This window comes from Rattus rattus, chromosome 2 (assembly GCF_011064425.1).
Source record: "Rattus rattus isolate New Zealand chromosome 2, Rrattus_CSIRO_v1, whole genome shotgun sequence".
NCBI classification, from domain to species: domain Eukaryota; kingdom Metazoa; phylum Chordata; class Mammalia; order Rodentia; family Muridae; genus Rattus; species Rattus rattus.
Genome location: NC_046155.1, coordinates 173,038,243 through 173,053,430, shown reverse-complemented (window position 1 = coordinate 173,053,430; position 15,188 = coordinate 173,038,243). Strand labels below are relative to the sequence as shown.

General features: G+C 52.4%; 1 protein-coding gene across 1 annotated transcript in view; it reads left to right on the top strand.

Annotated features, from left to right (window-relative positions):
• Positions 1-13,574, top strand: part of Bicra (BRD4 interacting chromatin remodeling complex associated protein) — a 73,672-nt gene extending 60,098 nt beyond the window's left edge. The window contains 9 exon segments of the mRNA XM_032894415.1: positions 5,052-5,246; positions 5,248-5,682; positions 5,840-6,020; positions 6,250-6,359; positions 7,856-7,917; positions 8,878-9,026; positions 9,217-9,311; positions 9,499-9,601; positions 11,675-13,574. Coding sequence (XP_032750306.1) covers positions 5,052-5,246; positions 5,248-5,682; positions 5,840-6,020; positions 6,250-6,359; positions 7,856-7,917; positions 8,878-9,026; positions 9,217-9,311; positions 9,499-9,601; positions 11,675-12,786 — 2,442 coding nt within the window. The 3' untranslated portion in view covers positions 12,787-13,574.
• Positions 13,575-15,188: the final 1,614 nt, after the last annotated feature.

The window sequence follows — 15,188 nt, the reverse complement described above, 5'->3', positions numbered from 1 at the left end:
AGTGCATGTAGTTGATAAGCCTTGGTCCGAGGGACTTGTGGGGCGTTGAGAGGAACGCTCTAGCATCTGCCAGCACTTCTGGCCCTGTACAACTTGCTTATTTCTCTTTGCATCAGTTTCCTTACCGCTCAGGTAAGGATGATAATGATAGCAGCTACTTTATGGGGCTAGGACATGTGCACAAACTCACCTGTCTAAAGGGCTTTTTTTCCCCTCCCTTGAGACAGGGTTTCTCTGTGTAGTCTTGACTGTCCTGGAACTTACTCTGTAGACCAGGCTAGCCTCAAACAGAGATCCACCTGCCCATGCCTCCTGAGAGCTAGGATTAAAGGAGTGCTACCATCGCTCAGCTTACTTGCTAGTTTTTTGTATGCTGTGTTACATCAGGCCTGACCAACACTGAGATAGCTCTTAACGAAAAGGAGCGAGGCAGCTAATTGTAGTGGCGCACACCTGCAAGCCTGCCTGCCCCTTGGGAGTCAATTGCAAGAAGACTCAGGGTTCAAGGTCATCCTGGCCTCATAGAGTACGTTCCAGTTTAGCCTACAGGACATGAGACTTAGCAGTCAAGGCTCAAGCCTTGAATCCCAGCACCTAGAAGGCAGAGGCAGGCAGAGTTATGAGTTCAAGACCAGCCTGATCTATATAGTGAGTTCCAGGCCAGCCTGGGCTATATGAGACTCTTGTCTCAAATCAAGAAATAAGAAAGGTGTCAGGTAGGGCTGCAGTCATGTGAAGGCTTGTTGAGGCTGGTAAACCTGTCTCCCAGCTCAGCCTGTGTGGGCGTCTGAAGGGACAGGTCACAGCAAGCTGTGGTTGGCTTCCCCCCAGCACATGAGCAGTGAGAACCAGCTCTGGGTGGGAGTTGAAGCCTGCTTATGTCAGTCTCGCAAGTGTCATATGTTCGTTTCTGGGGAGTTCCTGGTCACAGAAACTAATCCTGGGGTGTGGGTTAAATATGGATAGGTGGCAAGGATGAGGGTGTTTTAGAATCTGGCGGTGAGTGTTTTCTATTGGACTTATTTTTAATGTGTATGGGTGGTTTTGCCTGCATGTATGTATGTCCACCACTTGTATCCCTGGTGACCACAGACAAGTGTGAACTGTTGTGGGTGCTAAGAATCAAACCGTAGTCCTCTGGAAGAGCAGGCACTGCTCTTAAACACTCGCCAGCCACTATCCATCTTCTCCCCAGGCCATACAGCGTCTCCCTGTGTAGCCCTGGCTGTCCGGAAACTTGATCTGTGGACCAGGCTGACCTTGGATTTGTTGATCTGTCTGCCTCTGCCTTTCTGTCTTCCTTTAATGTTTGCCTTTTTTTAGTACAAATTCTGGTTGGTTTGTTTGTTTTGTCTACTTGCATCCTTTGAGACTAGGTTGCACATGTTACCTCCTGCCCCATAAGATTTTAAAATTTAATCCTAGGATTTTAGTGCAGTATACAGCTCTGGGGGAAATTTTCTCTTTACCTAGATGTAAAGCCAGATGTAGTGTTATACGTCTAGAATTGAGGCGCATCGGAGGCTGAAGTGAGACCCAGCTCAAAAACAAGCAAACAAAAAACCCACATTGTACTGTTAGCAAAGCTATCAGATTTACTGTGTACACGGGACTGCTACCTGATTCAGTTCTATACAGCACTTGATATGTTTTAAACCTATTCTTACATTTATTTTGCGTGTACATAATTAGCCTTTAGAGAGACTGCGAAGGTTAACGTCTGTTCTCTTTTCACACCTGTAGATTCCAAGGTTTGAACTTGGGTTTGTGGGCTTTCGACTGCATTCAGAAACCAGTTTAAACACCTACTCGGCCAAAGTCCTGTTTTATGTAGCTCTTTTACGCCCCCATGTGGTCATTCTCTGGAAAGTCATGTGGGGTAATGGAAAGAACTAAGTTTTCTTGGGCACCAGAACACCAATTTGCTCTTACACCAGGTTATACTGTGGTTTTTCCATTTGTAAATAAGGCCACAGTGGATGTCCCCGTGAGCAAGGGTGAGGCTGTCTGTCTTCCTTCCTTTCATCCTTTCGAGATTTATCTACTTTCTATGGATAGGTGTTTGCCCACATGTATGTCTCCATGCACCACATACATAACCTGGTGCCCAGGGGAGTCAGAAGATGCGGTCAAATCCCCTGAAACTGGAGTAAAGAAGGGTTGTGAGCCTCCATGTGGCTGCTGGGACCTGAAGCTGGGTTCTCAGGAGGAGCACACAGTGCTCGTCTGAGCCATCTCTCCAGCCTCTTTTACTCTTTATTTTGAGACAGTATCTCAAATTTGCCTAGGCTAACTGTAAACTCACTCCACAGCCCAGGTTGGCCTTGCTATTCCTCTTCATTATCTCTAACCCTGTTTTCTTCTCCAGTGCTGGGTACAGACCCAGGGCCATGTACATTCTAAGCACACACTCTTCCACTGAGTTACCATCTCAGTTTTCTCTTTTTATAAATGATTCTGTCGCTTTAAGCTGATGCCTGTGTGGGTTTGTGTCCGTGGTTGGGTTTGCCTAAGGATATCAGAGATGTCAGGTACCCGGGAGCTGCACTTTACAGGTGGTTGTGAATTGCCGGTTTGGGTGTTGAACCAAGCTTGAGTCCTCTGGATGAGTGGCAAGCACTTGTAGCAAAAAAAAAAAAAAAAAAAAAGCCGGGCAGCGGTGGTACACACTTTTAACTCCAGCACTCAGGAGGCAGAAGCAGGTGGATTTCTGTGAGTTCAAGACCATCCTGATCTAGAGTGAGTTCTGGGACAACCAGAGATATGTAGAGAAACCCAGCCTTGAAAAAAAAAAAAAAACAGAAAAAGAAAGGTTAAAAAAGGTGAAACAAACATTGTATCATTTGTGGGAAGATTGAGTAAACTAATCAAAAAAATCCCAGTATCAAAAAATATTCCAAGGGATCCAGCGCCCTCTTCTGGCCTCTGTGGGCTAGACATACAGACCTGCAACAATGTAAAATCTTAAAGGACATTAGGACATGTCTGCCTTGCCCTGCCCTGTCCCTATGTCCCTTCCAGTTTTTTTGTATTGCATAATCTCAGAGAAACAATAACTAAAAAGTTTCTTTTGTTTAGCTGGGGGTGACCTTGAACTCTTGATCCTCCTGTCTGAAAGTGCTGGGATCTACTGCACCCTTGAACCACGTGCTAGGCTAATGTAGTAGTGGGGATCTAACCCAAGTCTTTGTGCATAGTAGACTGACCGGCTACCAACTGAAGCACATTCCCAGGAAGTGAAGCTTTGACATTCCCCTGAATTGTTGTGGTGTGCAGGATTGTTAGGGAACAGTCCCTTTGTCCTGTTGGCAAGCCCAGAGCTGTTAATGTGCTCTCTGCTTGGAGCTGGCAGCGCTGTAGGGAGGGGGAGAGACTGGTTGCTTGCTCTAGTTTGTAATAGGTGCATTGTGCCTCTTCATTGTCAGAAGTTAATCAGTGCTGAGCTTGGAAGGGTTGCTCAAAGTGTCCCAGACTTAGATAGAGGTCAGATGCTCTGGTGACTGACTCCATGCACAGGTCAAGGCAGGAAAGCTTAAGCTACAGATTGCCTCTTGGTGTAGAGCAGTGATTCTCAACCTGTGGGTTGTGACCCCTTGGGGTGGCCTGACCCTTTCACAGGGGTCATCTCAGCTATTCTGCATCTCAGATAGTTACATTCGTAACCGTAGCAGAATTATAATTATGAAGTAGCAACAAGATAACATTATGGCTGGGGATCAGGACAACATGAGGAACTGTATTAGAGTCACAGCATTAGGAAGGTCACGAGCCACTGGCATAGAGTGGGAGTTCTCAGGCTCTCTGGTCTTGGGTCCTTGTGTGTGCCCGTGTGCCTGGCATGTGGAATGTGGAGGTTTGAGGACAGCTTGTGGGAGTTGGTTCTCTCTTCCCACCATATGGGTTCTGGGGATCAAACTCGGGGCATCAGACTTGGCAGCCGGTCTTTAGCTGCTGAGCCATCTTGCTAACCCTTGATCCTGGATCTTACACACGGAGCTTCCCATCGGTGGGTAGTTTTATGAGGCTGTGAGCAGGGCTGGAGCCATATGAGGACTTTCAGTCTAAGCTGTGCCTCTCCTTGGCGACGGACTCCCTCTCCCTCAGCAGCTGTCAGTCCTACCCACTTACCTGTGAAGTAGGTGAGAGCAAGCCATGCTGTGAGACATCCCATTAGCCAGTGCTGGTGGCCTGGCCCGTGCTGTAGGTCACTGTCCAGATGCTGGCCCAGTCTTGGGTACACAGCTGGCACTCACTGGTTGCACGGTGCCTGCCAAAGTCATGACTTGAAGACAGTTTCAAGGGGTCAGACTATGGCCGAGGCCAGCATAGGAAAGAGGACGGTGTGTAGTATGGCTGATGGCTCAGGCACCTTCTGGAAGTACAGTACACACACACACACACACACACACACACACACACACACACGAAGCTGAGGCCATGGGCACACTGAAACAGGCAAAAGGGCCCAGGGCCCAAGTGCAGTGCCCAGAACATCCACCCACACCCCCATTCCCCATGGTTGGCCATTCCTCTTGCCCTTTGTCCTTGCTCCTGTGTCACGAAGCCCCCCACACTGGCCAGCAGCCACGTGTCCTGAGTGGTGTCTGTGTGATGTTATCAGGCTCCTCCCTGTGCTGTGCTCCTCTCGCCTCCTGCTCAGCAGCTTGCGGTGCCCCCACTCCCAATGTCCCTGCCACCGCTTCCTCTGTTGCCGCCAACCCGCATACCCTGCAGGGCTTGCCTTCATCTGCCGGGCGGGGCGTGCATGGGACCTTGCAGGGAAGATCAGAGGGAAGACCAAGGTGGAAGGTGTTTGGGGACAGAGGTGTGGGAAGAAAGGGTGCAAGGGTGGCCAGGTGACGTGAGCTAGGAAAGATGCGCAGTCGCAGTGGGGTCCTGCCATGGGCAGGACTGGGACAGGCAGAGAATGGAGCTTTTGGGTGGGATGTTGAAGTCTGGGTGAAGGGTGGCTGGAGTTACAGTGTCGTGGGAAAATGGAAGCCGAGGCTAATATGAGCCTGACTCTGCCTCTGCCTCCCTCTTCTACACAGATCCCTGCAGCTGCTCCACTGAAAGCCCCTGGCCCTGCCTCCTCCCCATCACTACCTCACCAGGCCCCCGTGGGAGACAGTCCCCACATGCCCTCCCCACACCCTGCCAGGCCCCCTTCCCGCCCACCCTCGAGACCCCACTCACGCCCTCCATCCCAGCCCCAGAGCCTGACCTGCCCACCCTCCGAGCCCACCCCTGCACCCTTGCCCTCCACCCCAGGGTCCCCCAACTCTACCTGGCATCTTTGTCATCCAGAATCAATTGGGTGCCCCACCACCAGCCAGCACCCCAGCCCCCACAGCCCCAGGCCCACCCCAGCCCCCTCTGCGACCCCCATCCCAGCCTCCTGAGGGCCCATTGCCCCCAGCCTCCCACCTCCCTCCTGCCTCCACCCCTTCCACTGTGGCCTCCTCCTCTGAGCCTTCTACCAGGTTGCCAGTCCCCACACCCCCTGACTTCCAGTTCCCACCAGGCCAGGGACCCCATAAGTCCCCCACTCCACCACCAGCCCTCCATTTGGTCCCTGAGCCCACGGCACCCCCTCCTCCACCACCTCGGACCTTCCAGATGGTAACTGCCCCCTTCCCAGCGCTGCCCCAGCCAAAAGCACTTCTGGAACGATTCCACCAGGTAACCGTCAGCAGGGACACCTAACTCCCCCACTTCCCAAAGCTGGCCCCTTGCTTTTCCCTGCCTTTCGTACTATGTGTCCACACCTTTCCCTAGTGCATCTGGCCACCTCACTGTGATCCCATGTCCCACCCCTCAACTACCTACCCTTCCTCAGGTGCCATCTGGGATTATTCTCCAGAATAAGGCTGGGGGTACTCCCACCACCCCACAGACATCCACCACCCTGGGGACCCTCACCAGTCCTACTGCCTCTGTGCTAGTCAGTGGACAGGCACCACCTGGGACTCCTGCTGCCTCTAGCCATGCCCCAGCCTCCACACCTATGGCCACCACAGGTAGGGTGAGGAGCCTGCCTAGGCAAAGGGGTTGGGTAGAACTGTGTACCAGAGCCCAGGGTGTCACCCCACCCTCCTGATACCAACAGGTAGAGGAAGGAGGGTGGACTGCCCAGGTCTCGGGAATGAGGCACTGGTGGGAGAGCTGCGGGATGGGAAGGGGGCTCACAGTGGAAAGTCCTTCATGCCAGTGACTCCTTGGCCCTCTCCTCTCCTCACCCCACCCCAGGCCTCCCTCCTCTACTTCCTGCCGAAAACAAAGCTTTTGCCAGCAACCTTCCAACCCTGAGTGTGGCCAAAGCTACTGTGTCTGGGCCAGGGAAGTCCCCAGCGATGCAGGTAAGTACGAATCTAGAGATTGAAGAGTGAGCTGGCAGGAGAGAGGTGAAGATAGGACACTGGGCAAGGGCAGCTAAGATGGTGATAAGAGCTAGCCAGGGGCAGAGGTGTGTGGATCTCTGTAGGGTCACAGGTGAACCTCCAATACAGCACTTTAAATGTGGGGTAGGACTGTAGAGCCCCCCTGCCTAGAATCCCCCAGTGAGGGGCTGGGGCCGTGGCTCAGTGTAGAGCCCCTGCCTAGAATCCCCCAGTGAGGGGCTGAGGGCGTGGCTCAGTGGTAGAGCCCCTGCCTAGAATCCCCCAGTGAGGGACTAGGGGCATGGCTTGCACAAACCCCTGGATTTGACCCTTGGTATAGTAAGAAGTTTGAACAGACCAGTATCATAAACTAAGGATATCAACACTAGACTCAGCAGAGGGAGAGAGGAGACAAGGAAGGATATTGATCATGATGAAATTCAAAGGCCAACAGATGAGACCTATCCTACACCAATGGGCGACCCAAGGGTTTGGACCTACTTGCTAATAGCCTTTTCCCACAGCCTAGGCCACATGTCCCAAACAGATTTGTTTTCTTGTACTCTGTCCTTCCTTCCCTCACTCCCTCTATCCTTTTCCTCATTTTTTTAATTTTCTTTCTTTCCTTCCTCTCTATGAGGCAGGACCTTGGTAGCCCTAACTGGCCTGGAATTCACTAAGTAAACCAGGCTGACCTGAACTCATAGCTGTCCATCTGCCTCTTCTGTCCTTGATGGTGAAGGTGTCTTGTATCTGAGGCTGTCCTTGAACTCCTACCTGTGCTTCCCAAGTGCCAGCTGTCCTGTTTGCTATCTGTTGCTATGATAATAAGACTCTAGCCAGCCAGATGATGTAGTGCACACTTTTGATCCCAGCCAGCACTCAGAGGCAGAGGCAGGTGGATCTCTGAGTTTGAGGCCAACCTACTCTACAGAGTGGAGTTCCAGGGCAGCCAAAGCTGTAACAGAGAAACACTGTCTCAACAACAACAAAAGATTGTAACCTACAAAAGCCTAGGGAAGGAAAGGGTTTATTTAGCTTACACATTCAGTCTGTCACTGAGGGAGGCCAGGGCCGGAACTGAAGCAGAGACCATGGAGGAATGCTGCTCACTGGTTTGATCATTCACTGACCCAGCTTGCTTTCTTACAAAGCTTAGGACCACCTTGTCTAGGAATGGCGCCATCCACAAAAAGCTGGGCTCTCAATTAATCAAGATAATCCCCAAAAGGCCAGACATCAGTGAAGGCTTCCCTTGGGTGGCTCTAGGCAATGTGTGGTTGACAATTAAGGCTAACCAGGGTGCAGGCATATAACATCACACCTGGCATTCCCACCAGGTTTCTCTTGATGGACAGGGACGCTGTAGCTGGGGCCAGCTTCCTTTACCATCTATGTCCTTGGCTAGAGGGAGGATGTAGGCTGAGGAGGCTTCTTCCTAGCAACACTGTCACTGGTCTTTCCTCCTTCCACAGTATGACAGCAAGTTGGGTAGCCTGAAGAAACAGCCCCTTCTGCAACCCAGCAAAGAAGCCTGGTGAGTACAGCTACCTACCCCAACATATCTGCCCCACCCCCACCGCTCCTCAAAGCACCGCTCCAACCGGTGTGTGGATTCCCCCTTGATCTCAGTTTTCCTTCTGCCAAGGGCAAGATAGAAGTGAAGTCAATGAGGGGACCTTGCAGGCTGCTGACTTCAGGCCCCCCCGATTCTACAGTTCAATGTCAGGGTCACTGTTTCTTCAGCTTGTCAGGTGTGGTGGGGAAGAAAGGGAATGTGTGAATAGATTCCAGGCGTGTCCAGGCAGGCCTGTGGGTTAGGTGCACACAAGTTTGACGTTTTAAAGGCCTCTGTTCATTGAATAGGTGGCAAGATGGCTGGCCTTTGAGCTGTTTTGGAGAACTAAATGGTGTTCTCTGTTCTTCTCCCACCACAGTGTTTGTAAGCACTCACTGTGTGGGTTCCGAGATCACAGCAAATAAACAATATCAGGAAATCTGCCCCACGGTGCCAGAGGGCTGATCTTCTAGGCTTGTCTGATGGAAACGTGGTCGTGTGATAGGGAAACCAAGCCTACTGTAGTAGGGATTCTGTAGAAAACCACAAGGAGAAAATGAGTAAACTCTTAACCTAACCCGCGCCTATGCAACCCCTATCCCTACACACTTTCCTAGGCCAGAGGCTGTGGAGAGATCCTGCCCACTGGTGGCAGGAGGCAGAATAGCATGGACCTTAAGGTTCCCACCTCACTCCCAATTCCTCCCTTTCTCCTTTGGATCCTCTAAGCGGGAGTGATGTCCCCTTACTTTCCCAGGCTTCTCTTTCCCCCTCTGTTAACTGTTGGTCCATAGCCAGGGAATCCATGAGACAAATGGAACGCAGGGACCCAGATTGGCGCCTTTGCAGTGTTAAGTGTGTAGCTTGGGCTGAGGTCCAGGATCAGTGTCCCTGGCCCTCACCCCCAGCTCTGTATGTGTGGTCTAACCCCGCCCACAGCTTCCTGGAGCATCTGCACAAACATCAGGGTTCTGTCCTGCACCCCGATTACAAGACAGCCTTCCCCTCCTTTGAGGACGCCCTCCATCGCCTCCTGCCCTACCATGTCTACCAAGGCGCCCTCCCCTCCCCCAATGACTACCATAAAGGTGAGGCTTCCCCACTGCTCTCCCCCAATATCCTCAAGTGCCCTCAGCTCAGCCACCAGCCCTCAGTATTCAGGCCACAGAGTGCGGAATGGGTTGAGCATTGCGTGCTTGCCTGCAGTTGGCCACAAGTTCCCTGTGTCACCTACTCATACCCCCCTCCCCACCCCCCATGTGGCTTTTCTTCCTCCAGTGGATGAAGAATTTGAGACTGTCTCTACGCAGCTGCTCAAACGCACCCAGGCCATGCTCAATAAATATCGGCTTTTGCTTCTGGAAGAGTCCAGGGTAGGATTCTCAAGCTGCTGGGGTCCCTCCCCCGCTGTGAACTGTCCTTGTGTGGGGGGGGGTGCGGTCTCTTAGCTGGGCGGGAAGACGGAAAGGAGGCAGATGGTCTGAGCCTGATCACATCCTGCCGGTATCCTCTCTTCCCCCATTTTCTTTTTCATATGTCCTTTACTTCAACCCACCACAGAGAGTCAGTCCTTCCGCAGAGATGGTTATGATCGACCGAATGTTCATTCAGGAGGAGAAGACCACCCTTGCCTTGGATAAGCAGCTCGCCAAGGAGAAGCCTGGTGAGAGGGGAGGGGAGGGTGAGGCATCCCCTGCCTACCTGGTGCTGAGATTTCCAGCAGGCAGCCTGATGTGGTGGTGCACAGGGGAGGCAGAAGCACAGTAATCTTTGAGAGTTTGAGTCCAGTCTGGTCTACAAAAACAGGAGGATTTTGTTGAGTGGCTTTACCTTTCTTCGCCACCAGGGGGCGCGAGAGCCCCTCCTGCTTCCTTAGCCTTTTAGAATAAAGGGCTTTCCTGTCAGTCTCAGCCCGAAGGAAAAGGGGGGAGGGGGGAGAGGCTAAGGCCCTGTGCCCATTCTCTGCTTTTACCACTCTTAAGAACGAGCCTTCCCTCTTGCTCTTTAAGCATCTTGTAAGCCTTCCCCTTTCTTCAAGGAAAGCATGCAGTCACACCCCAGCCCCTGGCTTTTCCAGAAGACCCCTTAAGCCTTCTGCATTCAGCTCCAAGCACCATTATTCTCTTTAAACAATAACAACGCCAGCAACTTTGAGCTTCCCACTCCCCCAGCCCTGGCCTTCTCAAGTACTCGCAGGAGTCAGGACATTAGTTTGTGATCTTTCTGTGTCCTTCAGGATATGTTCTAAGGCTTTCTGTCACAGGAAGGTGATGTGTCTTCTGAATGTACCTAGTGACTCTAGGCAGGACTCTATGATCACAAGTCTGATAGGTAATCTAGGAATACGTCAAAGCTATAAACAACTGCCAGGAGCTGTAGGCATGCCTGCGAGCACTTATTTTTGAGGTGCTAGTGTTTAAACTCAAGCCAGGCTATGACTGAACTGTGGAGCCACACCCCAGCCCCTCAGTGGGGGATTCTAGGTGGGGGCTCCACCACTGAGCCACACCCCCAGCCCCTCAGTGGAGGATCCTAGGTAGGGACTCTACCCCTGAGCCACGCCCCCAGCCCCTCACTGGAGGATTCTAGGCAGGGGCTCTACAACTGAGCCACGCCCCCAGCCCCTCAGTGGAGGATCCTAGGTAGGGGCTCTACCACTGAGCCACGCCCCCAGCCCCTCACTGGAGGATTCTAGGCAGGGGCTCTACCACTGAGCCACGCCCCCAGCCCCTCACTGGGGGATTCTAGGCAGAGGCTCTACCACTGAGCCACGCCCCAGTCCCTCACTGGAGGATTCTAGGCAGGGGCTCTACCACTGAGCCACGCCCCCAGCCCCTCACTGGGGGATTCTAGGCAGAGGCTCTACCACTGAGCCACGCCCCCAGCCCCTCACTGGGGGATTCTAGGCAGGGGCTCTACCACTGAGCCACGTCCCCAGCCCCTCACTGGAGGATTCTAGGCAGAGGCTCTACAACTGAGCCACGCCCCCAGCCCCTCACTGGGGGATTCTAGGCAGGGGCTCTACCACTGAGCCACGCCCCCAGCCCCTCACTGGGGGATTCTAGGCAGGGGCTCCAGCACTGAGCCACGCCCCCAGCCCCTCACTAGGCAGGTGCTCTACCACTGAGCTACACTCTAATCCTGCTTTGTTTTAAACTTCATTTTTCTAGAGACAGGGTCTAAGTGCCCAGGCTGGCTTTTGTACTCTAGATTCTTCCCATCAACCTCCCAAGAAGCCTGGGCGAGAGAGAAAGGCTGCTACACCCTGCTTGGGATTGCACTTTTTGCTTTAAATTCTTACTGTTCATTTCACACACATGTAACCTTGTTGGGCAGTGACGCTTTAGGGAGGGCTTGGGGTTGTTAATAAAGGGAGCCTGTAGAGTGGGTGACTCAAGGAGCAGCTTGATCTACATCAGTGATTCTCGACCTTCCTAAGGCAGCCACCCTTTAATACAGTTCCTGACCCCCAGCCATAAAAGTTATTTTCATTGTTACTTTATAACCAATTTTGCTACAGTTGTGTATTGTAATGTAAATATCTGATATGCATGATATTTGACATACAGCCCCTATGAAAGGGTTGTTCAACCCCCAAAGAGATTGCAAGTCACAGGTTGAGAACCACTGGTCTAGACTCACCCTGGACCAGAAGATATGATGCTTAGTGTATAAATATCTCTGTCATCTTAGCTAACTAATGACCCCATGGGTTTTCTTTGTCCCAACTCTTCAGATGAGTATGTGTCTTCCTCCCGCTCCCTTGGCTTCCCTGTCCCAGTGTCTTCCGAGGGTCACCGGCTCCCCAGCCACGGCCCATCTTCTTCATCCTCCACATCTGGAACATCTGCCCAGCCCCCTCCTCACCCGCCCACCAAACTAGTGATCCGGCATGGCGGGGCTGGCGGCTCCCCCTCAGTGACCTGGGCCCGGGCATCATCCTCCTTGTCATCAACGTCCTCATCCTCATCCTCATCCTCTGTCGCCTCATCCCTGGACGCAGATGAGGACGGCCCCATGCCCTCCCGTAACCGGCCACCCATCAAGACCTATGAGGCCCGGAGCCGCATTGGCCTCAAACTCAAGATCAAGCAGGAGGCGGGGCTCAGCAAGGTGGTGCACAACACTGCACTGGATCCTGTACACCAGCCCTTGCCTGCTCCAACCCCTGCAAAAGGGGCTGAACCTCCGCCACATCCAGCTCCTCCCCCACTCCCACCTGCCACCCAGGCACAGATGAATGGCACTCTGGACCATCCCCCACCCATAGTACGCAAACCCACAGTGCCTGCGTCCTGCCCACGTCTACCACTGCGCAAGACCTACCGAGAAAACATGGGCGATCCTAGTGCCACTGAGGGTGCACAGGGACGGCCGCGGGGTGCAGGCAGCCCCACCCCACTGCCCACCAAGGTAGACGAAGCCACCAGTGGGCTGATCCGGGAGCTGGCAGCGGTGGAGGACGAATTGTATCAGCGGGTTCTGAAGGGCGGCCCACCACCCCCGGAAACCCCAGCCTCTGCTACCAGCCAAGGCCCCACAGAACCTGGTTGGGAAGCACCCATGCTACCCCCAACCAAACGACGCAAGTCTGAGTCCCCGGACGTGGACCAGGCCAGCTTCTCTAGTGACAGCCCGCAGGATGATACACTCACTGAGCATTTGCAAAGTGCCATCGACAGCATCCTTAACCTGCAGCAGGCCCCCGGCCGGACACCCGCAGGCCCATACCCCCATACGGGGCCCACGCCTGGCACCCCCACGTCCCCAGCTCCTCTGCACAGGCCTGACGCCTTCCCACCCTCTAGTCACAATGGTGGCCTCGGCGCCAGGACGTTGAACAGATAACACTGGGCTGCTCCTGCAGCCCTTATCGGGTGCCCCCAACCCCACTTCCAGGAGAGCAGCCTGACAGCCGACCTCCACCTCCCAGGGGCACTAACCCAGTTCCCCTGACAATTCTTGCCTAAGTTATTTGAGTCACAAAGGCCTCCCCACCTTCCTGCTTCCACGTTGGCTAGAGATTTGGGATGGGGTGTAGGTTTTCTAGGGGAAGGTGGGCTATAAGGTACAATGTCCCCCTGGCACAGCCAGGACAGGGGATACGTGAGTGTTGTCCAGGACTGGGCTACTAGGGTGACGCACTGGTAACATCTGAATACAAGGTTTTGTCTGTTTGGCTTCATGGATCACTGTCCAGGGCACTGAGAGCTGGGAGAGACCTTCAGAGAGGCTCGACTCTCATCCTTTTGCCCACAGTCCCTGGAAAATTAGGAAGCAAGGACTCAAGCCAGTATTCCAAAGTACCTGCATCCCATCCAAACGTGCACTCGCCTGAGTCATCCTGTGTGAGTGTGTGCGCGCACGAGAGAGAGAGCGATTCCCACCACCCCCATCCCTCCAGAGGAACAAGACACGGGGTCTTCCTTCCTTCCTTCTCCCAAGCAGTCTTCCCTGTATTCTTCTTGCCTCCAGCCCACCACGCCACGTTTTGAAATCTTGGAGACAAAACTAGTACTGTAAGATAAAGATTTTTTTTGTACTGTATTTATTGTGTATAACAATTTTTTAAGGGAGAATTCTGTACATCTAGAACTCTTGTAAATTAAAAGCTGATCCTTTTTTTTAAAACTGTACTCAGGCCCCCTCCGGCCCCTGTTGGTTTTGGGTGTGTTATTTTGGGAATAGCGTTGGTGGGTTGGAACCAAGCCAATAGAGAGGAATGTCATATGTTGGGTGAACGTCCACTGGTCCTAGGCCATGTTCTAAGCCCTGTGGGGATGGTGAGACGGATCAGTAGATATGGTAACATTTTCCATGACCCTAGTCTGATCCCTAGGACTTAGAAAGAAACTGTGCCCTCAAGTTATTCTCCAACCACTACATACATGCAGTGGCACATTTGCCCCCCCCACACACACACAATTGTAAGGGGTTTTTGTTTGTTTTTTTAATTAGAAGGTATTTGGAACTCCCTGTCTCTGAAGCCAGTGCTGTCAGTTCTCAGTATACCCAATTTTGTACTGTGAGCTTTGCCTGAAAATGCTCTGAACCATTGGTCCAGGGGATGTAGGATTGGGGCCCTGGCAATCTAGGGTCAATAGATGGTTTTCTGTTCAAAGACATTTATGGGGCTACAGAGATGGCTTAGTGGTTAAGAGTGCTTACTGCTCTTGCAGAGGACCAGGCTTGGTTCCTAGCACCCACATAACTGCTCACAACTCCAGTTCCAGGGTTATGACACCCTCTCCTGGTCTCTTTTGGGCTGCTGAACATATGTGATACACATAAATTCACATGGACACAAACAGAGAGACACATAAATAAAGCTTACAGACACTTAGGGCTGTGGTGTGGTATGTGTTGATAGTCCCAGCACTCGGGAGGTGGAGGCAAGAGAATCAGGAGTTCAAGATTCTTTTCAGTTACTTGGAGAGATCAAGGTCAGCTGATGCTATACAAGACCCTGTCTTAAAGTACAAATAAGTAGAGACCGAAGAGATGGCTCCGCAGTTAAAAGCACTGGCTGCTCTTGCCAAGGACCTGGGTTGGATTCTTAGCACCCACGTGATGGCTCATAACCATTTGTAGCTTTAATCCTGGTCATCTGGTGCCCCCCTCTGAGAGTACTGCATGCACATGGGGCATATGCAGTATGCAGGCCACACACCTGTCTTAGGGTTTTATTGCTGTGAAGAGACACCGTGGCCAAGGAAACTCTTATAAAAGAAAACATCGTGGTTAGGGGGCTGGCTTATAGTTTCAGAGGTTTAGTCTATTGTCATAGTGAGAGGTATGGCAGCATGCAAGCAGACATGGTGCTGGAGGAGCTGAGAGTTGTTTTGGTCGGAAGGCAGCCAAAAGAAGACTGTCTTCCACACTGGGTAGAGCCTGAGCATAGAAGACCTCAAAGCACACCTACACGGTAACACACTTCCTCCAACAAAGCCACACCCCCAATAAGGTCACACCTCCTAATAGTGCCACTCCCTAAGGTCACACCTCCTAATAGTGCCACTCCCTAAGGTCACACCTCCTAATAGTGCCACTCCCTAAGGTCACACCTCCTAATAGTGCCACTCCCTAGGGTCACACCTCCTAATAGTGCCACTCCCTAAGGTCACACCTCCTAATAGTGCCACTCCCTAAGGTCACACCTCCTAATAGTGCCACTCCCTAAGACCAAGCATTGAAACACATGAATCCCTGGGGCCCAAACCTATTCAAATACCCACGCATATAAAAATAAA